At 39.4% G+C, this 18,731-nt stretch overlaps 5 protein-coding genes across 5 annotated transcripts; 1 reads left to right on the plus strand and 4 right to left on the minus strand.

Annotated features, from left to right (window-relative positions):
- Positions 1-1,213: 1,213 nt before the first annotated feature.
- Positions 1,214-1,750, plus strand: LOC308109039 (transcription factor HES-5-like; the record flags this gene model as incomplete). The annotated part of the gene is made up of 2 exons (XM_080462380.1): positions 1,214-1,313; positions 1,418-1,750. The coding sequence occupies exons 1-2, from the start codon at positions 1,251-1,253 to the stop codon at positions 1,748-1,750; spliced, it is 396 nt and encodes a 131-aa protein (XP_080318506.1). The 5' UTR covers positions 1,214-1,250.
- Positions 1,751-6,503: 4,753 nt separating this feature from the next.
- LOC308109041 (transcription factor HES-5-like) lies at positions 6,504-7,040 on the minus strand (the record flags this gene model as incomplete). The annotated part of the gene is made up of 2 exons (XM_080462382.1): positions 6,941-7,040; positions 6,504-6,836 (listed from the first exon to the last, which is right to left on the minus strand). The coding sequence occupies exons 1-2, from the start codon at positions 7,001-7,003 to the stop codon at positions 6,504-6,506; spliced, it is 396 nt and encodes a 131-aa protein (XP_080318508.1). The 5' UTR covers positions 7,004-7,040.
- Positions 7,041-8,940: 1,900 nt separating this feature from the next.
- Positions 8,941-10,866, minus strand: LOC308109038 (transcription factor HES-5-like). Its single transcript, XM_080462379.1, has 2 exons — positions 10,767-10,866; positions 8,941-10,662 (listed from the first exon to the last, which is right to left on the minus strand). Exons 1-2 carry the CDS (start codon positions 10,827-10,829, stop codon positions 10,330-10,332), a joined length of 396 nt encoding a protein of 131 aa, XP_080318505.1. The 5' UTR covers positions 10,830-10,866; the 3' UTR covers positions 8,941-10,329.
- A 3,290-nt stretch (positions 10,867-14,156) lies between these two features.
- Positions 14,157-14,707, minus strand: LOC308109043 (transcription factor HES-5-like; the record flags this gene model as incomplete). The annotated part of the gene is made up of 2 exons (XM_080462384.1): positions 14,594-14,707; positions 14,157-14,489 (listed from the first exon to the last, which is right to left on the minus strand). Exons 1-2 carry the CDS (start codon positions 14,654-14,656, stop codon positions 14,157-14,159), a joined length of 396 nt encoding a protein of 131 aa, XP_080318510.1. The 5' UTR covers positions 14,657-14,707.
- Positions 14,708-17,921: 3,214 nt separating this feature from the next.
- On the minus strand, positions 17,922-18,458 carry LOC308109042 (transcription factor HES-5-like; the record flags this gene model as incomplete). The annotated part of the gene is made up of 2 exons (XM_080462383.1): positions 18,359-18,458; positions 17,922-18,254 (listed from the first exon to the last, which is right to left on the minus strand). Exons 1-2 carry the CDS (start codon positions 18,419-18,421, stop codon positions 17,922-17,924), a joined length of 396 nt encoding a protein of 131 aa, XP_080318509.1. The 5' UTR covers positions 18,422-18,458.
- Between the last annotated feature and the right edge of the window lie 273 nt (positions 18,459-18,731).

An 18,731-nucleotide genomic window follows, 5' to 3' on the forward strand; every position in this document is an offset into this window, starting at 1 on the left:
ACAGAAAACAGAAAACTTTCTACGATATATTTTGCTCAAGGTATGTTGCACATATGTTGTTGTACATATGCTCATGGCAGATATGTTAAATAAAATGGAATAAATACATCTTCAGTGGGGGTTTGTTATCTAAGGTAAACACTTTGGCCAGACAGAATTCCCAAATCACATTGCATGGGTCCCGTGTCTGCTTTAAGCTAATGAGCAAAGTGTGGGAAAACTCTGGAGAGCACAAATGACTGTCAGCGAGACTCACTCCACCAGCAGCCCATTATTCCCCCGAAGGGATTTGGCACACTTCAGGAAACAGCTGCCTCCCAATAAAACTCCCAACTTCCCTCTTATTCTGTTTAACGGTCAGTAAAGATCTAAGAGCATGACTCAACCTTCAAACTGCATTAGAATGTCTCTTTATAGTAAACATTTGATTAGCAATATCATTTAGGTTGTTTTTGTTTTGATAGGAAAAAAATATTACAATAATTTTTCTCACATTTCCAGAATGTCAGAGCCAGCCAATAGGATGGTTTCCCTCCAGATGGTTGGTGATGTCATACTCTTTTACTACAACCACACACAGCCAGCATCTGTCACTGAAGTCCTTTTGTGGATCATTGACCACAGCACAGGGAGGCAGTGTGGGAAACTGACATCAACCAGCTCCTCACACCAACTAGAAGGCACGTGTCAGATGACATGAGTGCATCTGGACGGCAGCATGATGATTATCTGAGTTAATTCCCATCGTCAGAAACCACACTCTACATTAGAATATTGTTTTATAAATGTATATTAGTAACATTTGAGGAAAAAAAAAAAATGTAATTGTGGAGTCTGTTTGTCGAAGAATTGAAGTCAGTAGTCACATTTTGCATTTTGGGACTGGGATCAATCAAACTCTACACAACAACTACATTTCTTATTTCCTTCATGAAATCGTTCACACTTTTCTTGGTCTGATCATTTCTCCAGTCAACATCATTGAACATTTGATCCTTCCATCTCCGCCCAGTCCTCCACCTGTTCCCCTGAGACCTATCTATTGTCCCCAGAGAATTAAAGGCAGTGTGTTGCTGCTCCACATGTCTCATTGTCTCACCCAGCTCTCTGATTGGTCCAGACTGTGGGAAACGTCCACCAGAGTCAGACCCACACATTCATATGGAGATGCAGGAGTATAAATAGGAGGGAAGCAGCCAGCACACATCAGATCCTCTCTTCAGAGACCTCCACAGCACAGAGATCCAAACATGGCTCCTACAATCACTGCAGCAATGACCAGTCCTCAGGACCTCCTCACTCTCAACCACAAGGTAAATTGATGATTCATCAAGTTTCAATCAACTATGAGAGATGTATTTCTTTATTGTTTTGCAGCTGAACAGGTTAATTAATGACTTTGTCCTTGTTTGTGCAGGTGAGAAAACCTCTGGTGGAGAAGTTACGCAGAGAGAGAATCAACAGCAGCATCGAGCAGCTCAAGTCTCTCCTGGGTCCAGAGTTCCTCAAACAGCAGCCAGACTCCAAGCTGGAGAAAGCAGACATCCTGGAGAGGACAGTCTGCTTCCTGACACAGCTGCAGCAGCAGAACCAACAGCAGAGAAAACTGCTCAACCACTTCAACAAGCTGCAGTCGTCCTCTGATCACAACCTGAGAGAGGCTGACTTCTCTCCTCTGAGCTCCACAGTCCAGACCAGCAGCTCCAAAGACAAGAGTCCAGTCAACAGCGCCCTCTGGAGGCCGTGGTAGACACCTACAGACTGGAGATGACGCAGACAAACTCTCAAGACCATATTGGTCAACGATTACTGGACTGAATTAAGTCACATTTTATGGACTTCTTCTTCTGGATTTACAGAAGATTAGATTACATTTGCAATAAAATATTTCCTGAGGAAATTATTGCAAAAATTATCCTTCATATTAAGAAGGAAAACATGTTGTCATGCATGTTGCATGAATCCAATTTGATTACTTGAGCAATCTGTCTTAAAATGTACTGTTGTATTATTTGTTATTGATCAATGTGGTCAAACATTCAAACGTCCTTTTCATGGACATAAAATTATCACAATGGATTTTTATCCATTTAATGATCTTGTTACTAAAACCTGATCTGTTGTAGGATCCAAATGTTTATTCTTCCTTGTGAAACATTTAACTTGGTCGGAACAAGTTTTGTTATGTTTAAGTTTCACTGTGTATTAAACACAGTACTACGGTCATATTTGTGACCCTTCAATTATCATTGATCGTATTGATCCAAAACCTTCATTGTCCATTTTAGGGCATTAAAGTAAACATTGCTTTGCTTCTAACTTCTTAATGAAACTGATCTGTTTTAAGATCCGTGTTTTTCTTTTGATTTAAATGTTTTTTATGTAATGTCACACCGTCACTGCTTGTCCTAACTGATGAAATTTCAGTTTCTTCCAATGTGATCTGTTTAAAGGTCGATTCAAGGTTGTCTTGTGCCTTTTTAAATTAGAAATGTAACTCCAACTGGAGAAAAAGGTGGAATGAACAGTATGTTTTATGTGCTGAAATACAGTAAATTGTCTCTTATAGAGACGGTTGTTCCTTTACTCTCTGAGTACAGAGTGTCTTGTAGAAATCAACAAGCTGTTGTTGTGATGTATCATCACCTGTTGATGAGCTTCAGTTTTAATGTGGCTCATTGTGCTTTGTTCAATAAAAAACACTACCTGCTGAATATACTGTTTTCTTTGTCTTCTATTGTTTGACTTACAATTTTCTTTCTTACTAATAGAAAATATATAATTGCTTCTCCATCTCCACACAAACAATTGCAAACTACAGCCCCTATTGTTATGTATGACAAACATAATGTACTCCATCCTAATCCTGCCCATAGTTCTTAATCCCAGTGAATATATTAACATCCTGAGTGCTGGCTTCTCCAGTTCAGCCTCTTATATTGTCTTTAAATCATAAAACAAAGTTGATTCTAGGATTTCTTTTTGAAAAGGAGAGTTTGATTATGTCGGAACATCTAAGACATTAAACCACGACGACCATATAATTTAATATTTGTCATGAATGCCATTGGGTGATGCTTCATTTCAAGTGTTTTTATCGTACAAAAGTTTCACGTTATTAATTTTCCTGCTTGAAGCAATCGCGAGGCTTATCTAATGTGATGTATAATGGGGCACACTTCTATTGTTCCTCCGGTGAAAGGACAGAGTGTGGGAAACCGGAGAAAACGCACTCACAGAGCCGCTGTGGGACAATAGATCCAGACCTTTGCCCCGGAGGGACGAGGGTTAAAAGGGACTCTGGCTCCGAAATGAGGACACTGTCATTTCATCTTGTTAAATTACAACTTGTATTTTTTTTTTTTTTAGCTGAAGGCTGTTGAGAACATCTGGACTGGAATCAAATAGCTCACAAAGCAATCTCTGGCTGGGAGTAACAGTCTTTGCTTAAAACAATTAAGAATAACATCTTAAAAAGTCTCATGCAGAGTTTGTTTTTTCCGCTGGTCATAATTTTATTTACGTATTTATTACTCTTTTACCCGTGTAGTAATGCACAAATACTAGATAACTCGCTCATAGTCACCTAAACAGCATTAACATTGAAAAGCATGCTGAAGGCTGCAGGGATCAGACTTCCAAGGATGCAACCGGCTTTTGTCCAAATGAGTTTGGTTCAGAAACACTGTGGGACATCTGGGATTGCAGTTGATCCTCCTGAAGACACTTCATGACATTTAACATATAATTCTAAAAAACAAATAGAAATGGTTGGCTTTGTTTCCATATGCAACAAAAATAATGAGTGACAAACCATTTAAAATTCCAGACACTTTTTTGCAGTCAGTCTCTGCCTCTTTGTGTGAAAATTGTTCAGATTTAAAACTCTGCTTCACTACCAGGGTTCACATAGCGGCAGGAATCTGTTTTCTGTCATTTCATTTGTGAACTCGTGACTAAACTCGCGGTGCCTGAGACATTTCCACTGGGATTTTCTTTTTAATCAATTGTCATCACTGGCCTATTAAAAGTGTGCGTTTTGTCTGTGTATTTCTTTAACTGCTCCGAATGTGTTAATAAAGGTGAAATTTGTATAACCTGATTTGATAAAAAAAAAAAAAAAAGAAAACAAAAAAAAAGAAGAAGACTGTCAGGTCCAACCTCTGAACATTTATTAATTCTGCAAGGAAGAACACACACCGAGTTAAGATGGTTTTACTCGCGAGGAGAACGGACAGAGAGTGTTTCAGTTACAATCTCCAACCCGCTCTGAAAAACCTCTGCCGCCTCCTCTCCTTTTATTAGGGTTCCTCTTATCTGATTTCAAGGCACTTCCCATCTGCAGACCACATTCCTCCTTACCATAAAAGATCACAGTGGAGAAATACAAGTCCTAATAGATGAGAAAGTATGTTGGTACAATGAATGTGATAACCTTTCGTAAGATTATTCCAACAAAGACCTTCTTTCCTTTTAAGAAGACTGGTGCTTTGCTTGTCATTATCTAACTAATGTGATCATGAATAGTGGGTAATCTATCTTTTAATTGTCAATCCTGGAAAAGTCCCTGAATAAAAGAGGCGTGGCCTCAGGAAACAGGATCATTCAGATTCTGTCTGGACTGTCCAGAGCAACATGAACAAATAAAGGCTCCCTCCAGGGTTCTCTTCAGGGAGTGATAACCACAGAACACACAATTCTAAACTCCTGTCACAACGAAAAGTGATTTGGGAGTTTGCCAGGTGTTCACTGGAACTATTTCACCACGACATAGTGAAAACTGGACAACGATGGAAAGTACAAATCAAAGAAATCTTGTGTCTCTTCATTCGTCCACATCCTTTTCTCTACATGCTGTCCCTTCTCCTCTGAGGGAGATGTAGATTTGATTGGCCTCTCACCAGCCTGCCAGATGTATAAATACCTGGATTAAGGACAGACTGGATCCAAACCCCTGACAGAGAATCTCATGGGTATTGTGAAGCGGACTTTCCAAATCGCAGCACAAAGAACTTTGTTCATTGAATCACCTGTTTTCACACAAATGGGACAAAAAATAATCTTAAAGCTTCGTTTAATGTCCATCTTATAATATCCAAACTGCTTTTACAGCTCCAAGTACCAGAGATGTTGCCAGAAAAGCAGGACAATTGGGAAATGTATGTTGATTTTATGAAATGCATATTCATATGTGTAAATATCTTGATGTGATTTCATTTATGAGTTTGAAATCTAAACTTGAACTCAGTAAAATGTTTTCACAATTGAAAGAAAAATGCAATGTCACCTCTTTAGGCAGAATTAAAAACTAAGAGTCGAGACATTTTCAGCTGGACGTTCTTGTTTATTTAAAGCACAATGAGTTAGAGCTCAACAAGAGGTGATGATTCACCACAATAACAACTTGTAGGTTTCTACAAGATACCCTGTACTCCAAGAGAGTAAAGGAACAATAGTCTCCATAAGAGACAAAACATAAAACAAATAGCTCTTGTAGATAAAAACATTAATTTTAAAATGTTCAGAAGTTCTATATAAAACATGGTATGGTTAAATGCACAACTTATTTTCTAAAAACAAACACATGAAGCTATTAACACAAAATAGCAAAACAAATAACACGTCTCTGAATCAAAATGATCACATTTGAAGTCGTATATGACGAGTGCTTTCCAATAAATGAATAATAATAATAATGATTGCTCAGCAATCAGATTTGATGCAATATGTATTAATATAGAAGAAAATGGTTGTAATAATTTCCTTAGAAAAACTTTTCTTACACATTGAATAAAAGTCTTATGAAACATGTATTAAACATTTTCTCCAACTGGAGTTGAATTTCTAATTCAAAGGGCCTAAAACGACCTTCAGTCTGACCTTTAAACAGATCAAATAGTTTATAACAAACTGAAAATTCATCAAGCAAAATGTACATGGTCACAAAAAACAGTGACATCATGGCTTTAAAGATCATAAAACAGATCAGTTCCATTATTGAGTTTCAATAAAGCAGATTACTTTGATTAAATGTCCACAAATTGACACTTAAATTACTCGATCAAACTGATCAATAATAGTAAAGTTAACAAAACGTGTTTTGACCAAGCAAATCTTTCACAGTGAAAAATAAACATTTGGATCTTACAATAGATCGAATTTCTTCTAACAATTTCTCTGTCTGTTATAATCAGTCCATGAAAAGGACGTTTCAATGTTTGACCACATTGATCAATAACAAATAATACAACAGTACATTTTAAGACAGATTGCTCAAGCAATCAAATTGGATTCATGCAACATGCATGACAACATGTTTTCCTTCTTAATATGAAGGATAAGTTTTGCAATAATTTCCTCAGGAAATATTTTATTGCAAATGTAATCTAATCTTCTGTAAATCCAGAAGAAGAAGTCCATAAAATGTGACTTAATTCAGTCCAGTAATCGTTGACCAATATGGTCTTGAGAGTTTGTCTGCGTCATCTCCAGTCTGTAGGTGTCTACCACGGCCTCCAGAGGGCGCTGTTGACTGGACTCTTGTCTTTGGAGCTGCTGGTCTGGACTGTGGAGCTCAGAGGAGAGAAGTCAGCCTCTCTCAGGTTGTGATCAGAGGACGACTGCAGCTTGTTGAAGTGGTTGAGCAGTTTTCTCTGCTGTTGGTTCTGCTGCTGCAGCTGTGTCAGGAAGCAGACTGTCCTCTCCAGGATGTCTGCTTTCTCCAGCTTGGAGTCTGGCTGCTGTTTGAGGAACTCTGGACCCAGGAGAGACTTGAGCTGCTCGATGCTGCTGTTGATTCTCTCTCTGCGTAACTTCTCCACCAGAGGTTTTCTCACCTGCACAAACAAGGACAAAGTCATTAATGAACCTGTTCAGCTGCAAAACAATAAAGAAATACATCTCTCATAGTTGATTGAAACTTGATGAATCATCAATTTACCTTGTGGTTGAGAGTGAGGAGGTCCTGAGGACTGGTCATTGCTGCAGTGATTGTAGGAGCCATGTTTGGATCTCTGTGCTGTGGAGGTCTCTGAAGAGAGAATCTGATGTGTGCTGGCCGCTTCCCTCCTATTTATACTCCTGCATCTCCATATGAATGTGTGGGTCTGACTCTGGTGGATGTTTCCCACAGTCTGGACCAATCAGAGAGCTGGTTGAGACAATGAGACATGTGGAGCAGCAACACACTGCCTTTAATTCTCTGGGGACAATAGATAGGTCTCAGGGGAACAGGTGGAGGACTGGGCGGAGATGGAAGGATCAAATGTTCAATGATGTTGACTGGAGAAATGATCAGACCCAGAAAAGTGTGAACGATTTCATGAAGGAAATAAGAAATGTAGTTGTTGTGTAGAGTTTGATTGATCCCAGTCCTAAAATGCAACATGTGACTACTGACTTCAATTCTTAGACAAACAGACTCCACAATTACATTTTTTTAAATTGTCCTCAAATGTCGCTGATATACATTTATAAAACAATATTCTAATGTAGAGTGTGGTTTCTGACGATGGGAATTAACTCAGATAATCATCATGCTGCCGTCCAGATGCACTCATGTCATCTGACACGTGCCTTCTAGTTGGTGTGAGGAGCTGGTTGATGTCAGTTTCCCACACTGCCTCCCTGTGCTGTGGTCAATGATCCACAAAAGGACTTCAGTGACAGATGCTGGCTGTGTGTGGTTGTAGTAAAAGAGTATGACATCACCAACCATCTGGAGGGAAACCATCCTATTGGCTGGCTCTCTCAGTTTGTGTATTTTTAAAAGATTTGGTACGAATGCTTCAAAAATACGACAGAAATAATGTTGCTGCTCATATTTTCCATTTGCAGCATTTGTTGATGTATTGATGTACGTTAAGAGACAATCACAGTCGCCATAGTAAATTACAATCCGTTACACACAACCGCATATCAGCGTTGAGGACGAGAGTCTGACTGGGAGGCAGCTGCTTCCTGAAGTGTGCCGAATCCCTTCGGAGAATTGAACGGTCCGCCGGTGGAGTGGATCTCATTCATAGTCAATTCTACTCTCCAGAGTTTTCCCACACTTTGGTCATCAGGAAAAATACCCTAAAAAACCAGGCATGTGACCCTGGGACTGACTGTCCATCACGTCCTGTGTGGCACACGGAGTGTTGTTCCACCACAGCGACCTGTGAGCAGGAAGGTTCATTTTCTTATAAAAGGGACACAAGGACGTTCTCAAATTGGCAGAAGGAGACATCAGATGTATTTACCAGTAATATTTATTATTTCCCCGTCATGATTATTGATGTATGAATACTTTGTGTGACACTTTGCTTCTCATTTCCACGTCTCCTTCAGTGAGTTTCCCTCTTTATTCTCAGGCCACGAACCAAACACCGACAACGCTTTCACCAAAACCACCAGAAATCTGACTCAAGCTTTGTTTCATCATTCAGAGTCGGGGCCCTATTTTCAACTCTGTCTCTTCGGGTCAAAGGTCAGAATCGTGCAGCTCTGTGAGAGACGTTTCTCTGGTTTCTCACACTCTGTGATTTTACTGCTTTCGCCACACAGACAATAGAAGTGTGTCTGATTATTCATCACATTAGATGCACTGATCGACCTCTTAAAGGAGAGAAATGATTAACTTCACACATTTTAAAGTCAAAACACACTAAAGAAGAGAACGTGAAAAGTTTGTTTGAAGAGTTTGTCATTGGATTTGATCGCTGGAGTATCTTAAAGTACCGTTAACATGTCGTGATGCTGATCAGCCCTCGCCAGGAAAAATGCCGATTGGACTTTATAGATGTTTTTCATGATCGTTATGTTTGCGATATATAACATAGGTGCTGTAGTCTGTAATCATTTGTTTAAAGATGTAGAGGCAATGTGGTGTTTTAACTTATCATAACCGAAGATTGTCGAGCTCAGTCAAACATTAGAGGACAAAGAAAACAGTATATTCAGCAGGTAGTGTTTTTTATTGAACAAAGCACAATGAGCCACATTAAAACTGAAGCTCATCAACAGGTGATGATACATCACAACAACAGCTTGTTGATTTCTACAAGACACTCTGTACTCAGAGAGTAAAGGAACAACCGTCTCTATAAGAGACAATTTACTGTATTTCAGCACATAAAACATACTGTTCATTCCACCTTTTTCTCCAGTTGGAGTTACATTTCTAATTCAAAAAGGCACAAGACAACCTTGAATCGACCTTTAAACAAATCACATTGGAAGAAACTGAAATTTCATCAGTTAGGACAAGCAGTGACGGTGTGACGTTACATAAAACATTTAAATCAAAAGAAAAACACGGATCTTAAAACAGATCAGTTTCATTAAGAAGTTAGAAGCAAAGCAATGTTTACTTTAATGCCCTAAAATGGACCATGAAGGTTTTGGATCAATACGATCAATGATAATTGAAGGGTCACAAATATGACCGTAGTACTGTGTTTAATACACAGTGAAACTTAAACATAACAAAACTTGTTCCGACCAAGTTAAATGTTTCACAAGGAAGAATAAACATTTGGATCCTACAACAGATCAGGTTTTAGTAACAAGATCATTCAATGGATAAAAATCCATTGTGATAATTTTATGTCCATGAAAGGGACGTTTGAATGTTTGACCACATTGATCAATAACAAATAATACAATAGCATTTCATGTTCAACCCTCAAACTTTCAGAATAGAACGATAAACATTTGGATCTTAAAACAGATCAATTGGCAATAAGTAACAAAACATAACAAATATAGTTATAGTATTGGTCAATTCAGACTGAACGATTACTGATGTAATCTGACTTGAAACATGCAACTTGCATGACAAGATCAGTTTTCTAATAGAAATATTATTATTTCCTCTGGAAATGTCTGTTCACACAGTGACAAAGTCGTCGGTTCATAGTTGAACAAGTTTGTAAAATTCACATCATTCAATCATGTAATGTTTGACCGTTGGACCAACAGATCAGTTTCTAGTAATACGAGTTATTACATAGAAAAACAGGCCAGTTTTGCAAATTGTCCATAAAAGGGACTTTTGAATGTTTGACCACATTGATCAATAACAAATAACACAACAGTACATTTTAAGACAGATTGCTCAAGCAATCAAATTGGATTCATGCAACATGCATGACAACATGTTTTCCTTCTTAATATGAAGGATAATTTTTGCAATAATTTCCTTAGGAAATATTTTATTGCAAATGTAATCTAATCTTCTGTAAATCCAGAAGAAGAAGTCCATAAAATGTGACTTAATTCAGTCCAGTAATCGTTGACCAATATGGTCTTGAGAGTTTGTCTGCGTCATCTCCAGTCTGTAAGTGTCTACCACGGCCTCCAGAGGGCGCTGTTGACTGGACTCTTGTCTTTGGAGCTGCTGGTCTGGACTGTGGAGCTCAGAGGAGAGAAGTCAGCCTCTCTCAGGTTGTGATCAGAGGACGACTGCAGCTTGTTGAAGTGGTTGAGCAGTTTTCTCTGCTGTTGGTTCTGCTGCTGCAGCTGTGTCAGGAAGCAGACTGTCCTCTCCAGGATGTCTGCTTTCTCCAGCTTGGAGTCTGGCTGCTGTTTGAGGAACTCTGGACCCAGGAGAGACTTGAGCTGCTCGATGCTGCTGTTGATTCTCTCTCTGCGTAACTTCTCCACCAGAGGTTTTCTCACCTGCACAAACAAGGACAAAGTCATTAATTAACTGGTTCAGCAGCAAAACAATAAAGAAACACATCTCTCATAGTTGATTGAAACTTGATGAATCATCAATTTACCTTGTGGTTGAGAGTGAGGAGGTCCTGAGGACTGGTCATTGCTGCAGTGATTGTAGGAGCCATGTTTGGATCTCTGTGCTGTGGAGGTCTCTGAAGAGAGGATCTGATGTGTGCTGGCTGCTTCCCTCCTATTTATACTCCTGCATCTCCATATGAATGTGTGGGTCTGACTCTGGTGGATGTTTCCCACAGTCTGGACCAATCAGAGAGCTGGGTGAGACAATGAGACATGTGGAGCAGCAACACACTGCCTTTAATTCTCTGGGGACAATAGATAGGTCTCAGGGGAACAGGTGGAGGACTGGGCGGAGATGGAAGGATCAAATGTTCAATGATGTTGACTGGAGAAATGATCAGACCCAGAAAAGTGTGAACGATTTCATGAAGGAAATAAGAAATGTAGTTGTTGTGTAGAGTTTGATTGATCCCAGTCCTAAAATGCAACATGTGACTATTGACTTCAATTCTTAGACAAACAGACTCCACAATTACATTTTTTTAAATTGTCCTCAAATGTCGCTGATATACATTTATAAAACAATATTCTAATGTAGAGTGTGGGTTTCTGACGATGGGAATTAACTCAGATAATCATCATGCTGCCGTCCAGATGCACTCATGTCATCTGACACGTGCCTTCTAGTTGGTGTGAGGAGCTGGTTGATGTCAGTTTCCCACACTGCCTCCCTGTGCTGTGGTCAATGATCCACAAAAGGACTTCAGTGACAGATGCTGGCTGTGTGTGGTTGTAGTGAAAGAGTATGACATCACCAACCATCTGGAGGGAAACCATCCTATTGGCTGGCTCTTTCAGTTTGTGTATTTTTAAAAGATTTGGTACGAATGCTTCAAAAATACCACAGAAATAATGTTGCTGCTCATATTTTCCATTTGCAGTATTGGTTGAAGTATTGATGTACGTTAAGAGACAATCACAGTCGCCATAGTAAATTACAATCCGTTACACACAACCGCATATCAGCGTTGAGGACGAGAGTCTGACTGGGAGGCAGCTGCTTCCTGAAGTGTGCCGAATCCCTTCGGAGAATTGAACGGTCCGCCGGTGGAGTGGATCTCATTCATAGTCAATTCTACTCTCCAGAGTTTTCCCACACTTTGGTCATCAGGAAAAATACCCTAAAAAACCAGGCATGTGACCCTGGGACTGACTGTCCATCACATCCTGTGTGGCACACGGAGTGTTGTTCCACCACAGCGACCTGAGAGCAGGAAGGTTCATTTTCTTATAAAAGGGACACAAGGACGTTCTCAAATTGGCAGAAGGAGACATCAGATGTATTTACCAGTAATATTTATTATTTCCCCATCATGATTATTGATGTATGAATACTTTGTGTGACACTTTGCTTCTCATTTCCACGTCTCCTTCAGTGAGTTTCCCTCTTTATTCTCAGGCCACGAACCAAACACCGACAACGCTTTCACCAAAACCACCAGAAATCTGACTCAAGCTTTGTTTCATCATTCAGAGTCGGGGCCCTATTTTCAACTCTGTCTCTTCGGGTCAAAGGTCAGAATCGTGCAGCTCTGTGAGAGACGTTTCTCTGGTTTCTCACACTCTGTGATTTTACTGCTTTCGCCACACAGACAATAGAAGTGTGTCTGATTATTCATCACATTAGATGCACTGATCGACCTCTTAAAGGAGAGAAATGATTAACTTCACACATTTTAAAGTCAAAACACACAAAAGAAGAGAACGTGAAAAGTTTGTTTGAAGAGTTTGTCATTGGATTTGATCGCTGGAGTATCTTAAAGTACCGTTAACATGTCGTGATGCTGATCAGCCCTCGCCAGGAAAAATGCCGATTGGACTTTATAGATGTTTTTCATGATCGTTATGTTTGCGATATATAACATAGGTGCTGTAGTCTGTAATCATTTGTTTAAAGATGTAGAGGCAATGTGGTGTTTTAACTTATCATAACCGAAGATTGTCGAGCTCAGTCAAACAATAGAAGACAAAGAAAACAGTATATTCAGCAGGTAGTGTTTTTTATTGAACAAAGCACAATGAGCCACATTAAAACTGAAGCTCATCAACAGGTGATGATACATCACAACAACAGCTTGTTGATTTCTACAAGACACTCTGTACTCAGAGAGTAAAGGAACAACCGTCTCTATAAGAGACAATTTACTGTATTTCAGCACATAAAACATACTGTTCATTCCACCTTTTTCTCCAGTTGGAGTTACATTTCTAATTCAAAAAGGCACAAGACAACCTTGAATCGACCTTTAAACAAATCACATTGGAAGAAACTGAAATTTCATCAGTTAGGACAAGCAGTGACGGTGTGACGTTACATAAAACATTTAAATCAAAAGAAAAACACGGATCTTAAAACAGATCAGTTTCATTAAGAAGTTAGAAGCAAAGCAATGTTTACTTTAATGCCCTAAAATGGACCATGAAGGTTTTGGATCAATACGATCAATGATAATTGAAGGGTCACAAATATGACCGTAGTACTGTGTTTAATACACAGTGAAACTTAAACATAACAAAACTTGTTCCGACCAAGTTAAATGTTTCACAAGGAAGAATAAACATTTGGATCCTACAACAGTTCAGGTTTTAGTAACAAGATCATTAAATGGATAAAAATCCATTGTGATAATTTTATGTCCATGAAAGGGACGTTTGAATGTTTGACCACATTGATCAATAACAAATAATACAATAGCATTTCATGTTCAACCCTCAAACTTTCAGAATAGAACGATAAACATTTGGATCTTAAAACAGATCAATTGGCAATAAGTAACAAAACATAACAAATATAGTTATAGTATTGGTCAATTCAGACTGAACGATTACTGATGTAATCTGACTTGAAACATGCAACATGCATGACAAGATCAGTTTTCTAATAGAAATATTATTATTTCCTCTGGAAATGTCTGTTCACACAGTGACAAAGTCGTCGGTTCATAGTTGAACAAGTTTGTAAAATTCACATCATTCAATCATGTAATGTTTGACCGTTGGACCAACAGATCAGTTTCTAGTAATACGAGTTATTACATAGAAAAACAGGCCAGTTTTGCAAATTGTCCATAAAAGGGACTTTTGAATGTTTGACCACATTGATCAATAACAAATAACACAACAGTACATTTTAAGACAGATTGCTCAAGCAATCAAATTGGATTCATGCAACATGCATGACAACATGTTTTCCTTCTTAATATGAAGGATAATTTTTGCAATAATTTCCTCAGGAAATATTTTATTGCAAATGTAATCTAATCTTCTGTAAATCCAGAAGAAGAAGTCCATAAAATGTGACTTAATTCAGTCCAGTAATCGTTGACCAATATGGTCTTGAGAGTTTGTCTGCGTCATCTCCAGTCTGTAGGTGTCTACCACGGCCTCCAGAGGGCGCTGTTGACTGGACTCTTGTCTTTGGAGCTGCTGGTCTGGACTGTGGAGCTCAGAGGAGAGAAGTCAGCCTCTCTCAGGTTGTGATCAGAGGACGACTGCAGCTTGTTGAAGTGGTTGAGCAGTTTTCTCTGCTGTTGGTTCTGCTGCTGCAGCTGTGTCAGGAAGCAGACTGTCCTCTCCAGGATGTCTGCTTTCTCCAGCTTGGAGTCTGGCTGCTGTTTGAGGAACTCTGGACCCAGGAGAGACTTGAGCTGCTCGATGCTGCTGTTGATTCTCTCTCTGCGTAACTTCTCCACCAGAGGTTTTCTCACCTGCACAAACAAGGACAAAGTCATTAATTAACTGGTTCAGCAGCAAAACAATAAAGAAACACATCTCTCATAGTTGATTGAAACTTGATGAATCATCAATTTACCTTGTGGTTGAGAGTGAGGAGGTCCTGAGGACTGGTCATTGTTGCAGTGATTGTAGGAGCCATGTTTGGATCTCTGTGCTGTGGAGGTCTCTGAAGAGAGGATCTGATGTGTGCTGGCTGCTTCCCTCCTATTTATACTCCTGCATCTCCATATGAATGTGTGGGTCTGACTCTGGTGGATGTTTCCCACAGTCTGGACCAATCAGAGAGCTAGGTGAGACAATGAGACATGTGGAGCAGCAACACACTGCCTTTAATTCTCTGGGGACAATAGATAGGTCTCAGGGGAACAGGTGGAGGACTGGATAGAGACTGAGCGCTCTGTGAATCTGAGAAAGTGGCGAGAGAGAGCAGATCTGCTGTTTGATGCTGAGATCAATGACTTAGACTGAACACACTTTAGTCGTCTCATCAGACACGTGAGGGAATAACTTATACAGCAAGATATGAAATACAAATATAACTTAAATAATTGTGATAGAACTGGAGAAAAAAATTATTTAGATGTCTCCATCATACATGAACTTGTTTAAAAACGTCTATTTCAATACACTTTTGTTCAAACAAAAACAAAAAAAATCTGAATTTTATCATTATTGTGTGTCAAATTTTGCTTCCTCGGAAAAATAACACCGCAAGAAGTCAGACCCTGGAGCTATTTAGTCTTCACAGCAGACAGATAATCATCATGCTGCCGTCCAGATGCACTCATGTCATCTGACACGTGCCTTCTAGTTGGTGTGAGGAGCTGGTTGATGTCAGTTTCCCACACTGCCTCCCTGTGCTGTGGTCAATGATCCACAAAAGGACTTCAGTGACAGATGCTGGCTGTGTGTGGTTGTAGTAAAAGAGTATGACATCACCAACCATCTGGAGGGAAACCATCCTATTGGCTGATTCTCTCAGTTTGTATATTTTAGAAAATAGTGAGAATTCTTTAAAAAAAAATATATGTTCGAATGTTGCCGGTCATATTTTGCTGAAGTCTGTGGCGTGATCGTTCACGGCCTCCATGGTAAATTACAGCCCATTAAACAAACACGTATCAACCCCGAGGACGGGAGTCTGACGGCAGCTGCTTCCTGAAGTGTGCCAAGTCCCTTTAGAGAATTGAACGGTCTGCTGGGACGTCTCATTTTGCTCTCCAGAGTTTTCCCACACTTTGTTCATTGGCAAAGAAATAAAAGAAAAGAAAAGTCAGACATACGATTTTTTCACCATCAACTATTTTCTCCATTCAAATAATGAAAAAAAAACAACATATTAAATATTTTCAGCGCACTAACACATATATTTTTTTTATGAAACTTTTATTATTTTGGAGACTCATCAGAATAAAGTCAGTGATAAATGGACCTGGGCGTTCGGCTCCTCCTGAAGGCGTTTGGCCACTCTTGACACACTCCGTGCTCATGAAGCTTTAAACACACTAAAAGAAGGAGCATGTGACCAAAACAATATCCGGCCAAATATATGCGATAGTGGAACAGCAACAGAGGAATAAGGTCTGGGGCAGTTTGTGCGACGTTCAAGTGGTTTTATTAGAGTTGATATAAACGACCAGTTTTATTTGCCATGAATGGTTCACAGGAGTTGTCTGGCTCTCCGGAGTCAAATCTAAACCACAAGAATTAAAAGCATTCAGAATCTTCTGAGTTTGTTTGTTAAAGGGGACCGCGAGTCAGTTTGTTGCTTGAATTCTCCTTCAACCTGTGTGACTCTTAAAAACATGAAATACTGTCTGCTTAAATATACACTGGAGATCTCCTTTATAATGGAGCAATTATGTTTGCTGTCCCGTCAACGCGAGCCATAAGGAAAGCCTCCGTCTTTCATTTGCGAGTGTGATGAATAAAGAAATGAATCCCAGGTTCAGAACAAGCGTACATGTTTTTTGTTGGTTTCCACCTCTTAAAACAACAAAGCTCATTTTGAAAAGATTGAAAGCAAGAACTTCTGTTCACAGGGAGTTCTGTTTCTAACAAAAGCAAATAGATATGAATTAATCAAAAGACTTCTTTAAAGTGAATCCATTTAGGTGAAAATACAGATGATGAGTCAATAACAAATGTCATAGACACAATAAATTTAAGTTCTAATCCATGGACCCTCCCACACTAAAACTAAAATGTTGGTTAACATTGTTCGCTATGCAGACAGGTGCTGACTTCCTAAAGCGATGAAAGGATTTGTGTGTAGTGCTGGAGGTAGTTGTATTTGTCCATTCGACAAAGGAAGAAGTCGTCATAACTTCCATTTTTCATGGCGGCTCCTCCACCTTTCATGTTACTGCACAGGACAGGTTGTGATATGACATTCTGGACCGTTAGTTTAGTCTGTGTGGAATCGGAACTGCTTTTCAACCTCTTCTGAATAGTATTTACAATTCTGAAGTTGTGTTATTATGGAGAGAAGAATTACATCATAACAAGAAAGAAGAAAACAATATATTCAGCAGGTAGTGTTTTTTTTAATCAAACAAAGCACAGTGAGCCACATTAAAACTGAAGCTCATCAACAGGTGATGATACATCACAACAATACCGTGTGGAAGTACTCTGTACTCACAGAGAGTGAAGGAACAACAGTCTCTATAAGAGGCAGTTTACTGTATTTCAGCACATGAAATGCACAGGTATTAAACATTTTCTCCAACTGGAGTTGAATTTCTAATTCAAAGGGCCTAAAACGACCTTCAGTCTGACCTTTAAACAGATCAAATAGTTTATAACAAACTGAAAATTCATCAAGCAAAATGTACATGGTCACAAAAACCAGTGACATCATGGCTTTAAAGATCATAAAACAGATCAGTTCCATTATTGAGTTTCAATAAAGCAGATTACTTTGATTAAATGTCCACAAATTGACACTTAAATTACTCGATCAAACTGATCAATAATAGTAAAGTTAACAAAACGTGTTTTGACCAAGCAAATCTTTCACAGTGAAAAATAAACATTTGGATCTTACAATAGATCGAATTTCTTCTAACAATTTCTCTGTCTGTTATAATCAGTCCATGAAAAGGACGTTTGAATGTTTGACCACATTGATCAATAACAAATAACACAACAGTACATTTTAAGACAGATTGCTCAAGCAATCAAATTGGATTCATGCAACATGCATGACAACATGTTTTCCTTCTTAATATGAAGGATAATTTTTGCAATAATTTCCTCAGGAAATATTTTATTGCAAATGTAATCTAATCTTCTGTAAATCCAGAAGAAGAAGTCCATAAAATGTGACTTAATTCAGTCCAGTAATCGTTGACCAATATGGTCTTGAGAGTTTGTCTGCGTCATCTCCAGTCTGTAGGTGTCTACCACGGCCTCCAGAGGGCGCTGTTGACTGGACTCTTGTCTTTGGAGCTGCTGGTCTGGACTGTGGAGCTCAGAGGAGAGAAGTCAGCCTCTCTCAGGTTGTGATCAGAGGACGACTGCAGCTTGTTGAAGTGGTTGAGCAGTTTTCTCTGCTGTTGGTTCTGCTGCTGCAGCTGTGTCAGGAAGCAGACTGTCCTCTCCAGGATGTCTGCTTTCTCCAGCTTGGAGTCTGGCTGCTGTTTGAGGAACTCTGGACCCAGGAGAGACTTGAGCTGCTCGATGCTGCTGTTGATTCTCTCTCTGCGTAACTTCTCCACCAGAGGTTTTCTCACCTGCACAAACAAGGACAAAGTCATTAATGAACCTGTTCAGCTGCAAAACAATAAAGAAATACATCTCTCATAGTTGATTGAAACTTGATGAATCATCAATTTACCTTGTGGTTGAGAGTGAGGAGGTCCTGAGGACTGGTCATTGCTGCAGTGATTGTAGGAGCCATGTTTGGATCTCTGTGCTGTGGAGGTCTCTGAAGAGAGAATCTGATGTGTGCTGGCCGCTTCCCTCCTATTTATACTCCTGCATCTCCATATGAATGTGTGGGTCTGACTCTGGTGGATGTTTCCCACAGTCTGGACCAATCAGAGAGCTGGTTGAGACAATGAGACATGTGGAGCAGCAACACACTGCCTTTAATTCTCTGGGGACAATAGATAGGTCTCAGGGGAACAGGTGGAGGACTGGATAGAGACTGAGCGCTCTGTGAATCTGAGAAAGTGGCGAGAGAGAGCAGATCTGCTGTTTGATGCTGA

The sequence above is a fragment of the Lipophrys pholis genome (genome assembly GCF_963383615.2).
Source record: "Lipophrys pholis genome assembly, chromosome: 4".
Lineage (NCBI taxonomy): Eukaryota > Metazoa > Chordata > Actinopteri > Blenniiformes > Blenniidae > Lipophrys > Lipophrys pholis.